Genomic DNA, 2,215 nt, shown 5'->3' with positions numbered 1-2,215 from the left:
GACGCACTGGTCTGTAACCTGGGGAACATGACTGTTGCTTCCGGTGGCAAGAAAAGATAGCAGTGGAGGCCGAGCGCTCTGGAGCCGCCTGCCTGGTGTCACGTCCTTGCCCTGTTTTAAGTGGCTTTGTGACCTTGGGAAACTTGCTCAACCCCGTGGCTTCCTTTTCTGTGAGCTGGAGCAATGCTGGCAGTTTCTTCACAGGTTCCTGGAAATGTTCAACGAGGCGTAGCTGTTCGGGGCTTGGTCCATAGAGAGCCTGCGTGTGCGGCGTCCGCCGGGGCCAGGGCTGCTGAGAGAGTTAAAGACACTCTGGAGTCAGGGCCTGTCCTGGTCATAGCTTTGTCCCCGCACGCAGCGAACGCAAGTGCGGCCCCTACAAGGGCTCACAGTGACTCTCAGTGGAGGTGGGAGATCACCAGGTGGGAGGCGCTGGCCCAGTGGCAGCCTTTTATGTTAGGTCCTGTTCTTTTTTTTTTTTTTTTCTGTTTCTTTAACATGTTTTTAGTGATTTCAGAGAGAAGGGGAGGAGAGAGAGATAGAAACATCAATGATGAGAGAGAATCATTGATCGGCTGCCTCTTGCACACTTCCTCCGGGGATCGAGCCCGAAACCCTGGCATATGCCCTGACCAGGAATCGAACCGTGACCTCCTGGTTCCTAGGATGACGCTCAACCACTGAGCCACACCAGCCGGGCCGGTCCTGTTATTCTTAAATAAGATTCCTTTGTCTCAGGGCTCCTGGGCGGTGGTGTCTGAAGGCTGATGTGGGACAGGCCCCGAGGGGAGCACGGAGGGCAGGGGAGGGGCCCCGGCATTCCGGCTGCAGAGGAGCAGAACCATCGTCTTGGCAGTTTTGATTTTACCCCCCACCCCTGTCCACACCCCGCCCCTCCCCCATCCTGGAATTCTGAGTTAGACGGTCCTCAGCTCTGACAGCTGCCCGAGGGGTACGGCTGGGCCACGCTCTGGAAACAGGGCATGTGTGTGGCCTTCCTGTTTTCGGGAGAGTTCTTTGCATCAGTGCTGGCTAACTTCTGGCCTCGTGTGGAGGGGAGACTCGGGGAGAAGTGAGGAGATTACGTGGAGCTTCCGCTTCTCCGCCTGTAAAATGGACATCAACCATGTCTCCCCCGGGGTTGTGAGGGCCAGGAGGACACATGTGCAAAGCACAGGCAGTGGCTGGGTCTTGGGGACGCTTAGGCGGGAGCCAGGGCTGGAGAGGGAGACGCTGGCTGTTGCGTCTCACGTGGGTGTTCGGTGGGATCTGTGGGATGAATGAATGAATGAATGAATGAATGCGTGGGAGCCACCCCTCCTTCTCCCTCCCTGTTCTGTCTTCCACCTTAACACCTGACTCTACACGAAGTTCACTATTTACCTGCACGTGTCACTTTCCATTATAGTGGGGGTTCCGTGAGGGAAGGCCAGGACTGTCGTCCACTCTGAGTGCCGGAGTCTCAGCCATGTAGCTGGTGCTCAGGGAATCTGTGAATGAATGAGTGAGTGAATGGATGAATGGATGAAAGATGATAGCAGACTTTCAGGTAAATCCAGAACTCGACCTATTCTCAAAGGAAACCCTTCTTAGATGTACAGCTCGGTGACCTCGGTCACCTCTCCTCCCTCTCCAGAAGGGAACCCAAACTGCGTCCCCTTTGCTGGTCATGACGAAGGAGCTGGGGACCCCGAGGCGTGGCCCTGCTGCCCTTCTTCACGCAGACAAGGCGGCCTTTTTCTTCCTCCTCAGGGCACTGTCCGGGGAGCCACAGGCATCTTCCCACGGTCCTTTGTGAAGATCCTCAAGGACTTCCCTGAGGAAGACGACCCCACCAACTGGCTGCGCTGCTATTACTATGAGGACACCATCAGCACCATCAAGTGCGTGGCCTGGGGGAGGGCCCGGTCCACACTCCTTGCCCGTCCCCACTCCCACCTCCCCATCACATACTGGAGTGTGAGACCCACATCAGACACTATGCTGCCCCCACCCCCTTGCACACACTTCAAGCCTGCAGTGGCCCTGACTGTCCTCAGGATAAGCCATAGCAGGATGTCAGGCCCATCGTGGCCTGGCCAGCCTCACCCCCAGGTCCCCGTCTGTCTGGGCCCAGTGCCTCTCACCGATGCCGGTTGCCCCCTCAGGGACATCGCGGTGGAGGAAGACATCAGTAGCACTCCGCTCTTCAGGGACCTGCTGAAGCTCATGAGGT

The 2,215-nt window shown here is 57.2% G+C and overlaps 1 protein-coding gene across 2 annotated transcripts in view; it reads left to right on the top strand.

The window, feature by feature from the left end:
• NCF4 (neutrophil cytosolic factor 4, 40kDa) overlaps positions 1-2,215 on the top strand; it is a 29,996-nt gene that overhangs the window by 25,614 nt on the left and 2,167 nt on the right. For both annotated transcript variants that reach the window (XM_005883239.2, XM_014530861.1), the window contains exons 8-9: positions 1,753-1,883; positions 2,148-2,213. In XM_005883239.2, the coding sequence (XP_005883301.1) occupies positions 1,753-1,883; positions 2,148-2,213 (197 nt within the window). The remainder of the gene's footprint in view (positions 1-1,752; positions 1,884-2,147; positions 2,214-2,215) is intronic.

This window comes from Myotis brandtii, unplaced genomic scaffold (assembly GCF_000412655.1).
Source record: "Myotis brandtii unplaced genomic scaffold, ASM41265v1 scaffold78, whole genome shotgun sequence".
Taxonomy (NCBI): Eukaryota; Metazoa; Chordata; class Mammalia; order Chiroptera; family Vespertilionidae; genus Myotis; species Myotis brandtii.
The sequence above is the reverse complement of the archived record's forward strand: the minus strand, read 5'-3'. Positions and strand labels throughout refer to the sequence as shown.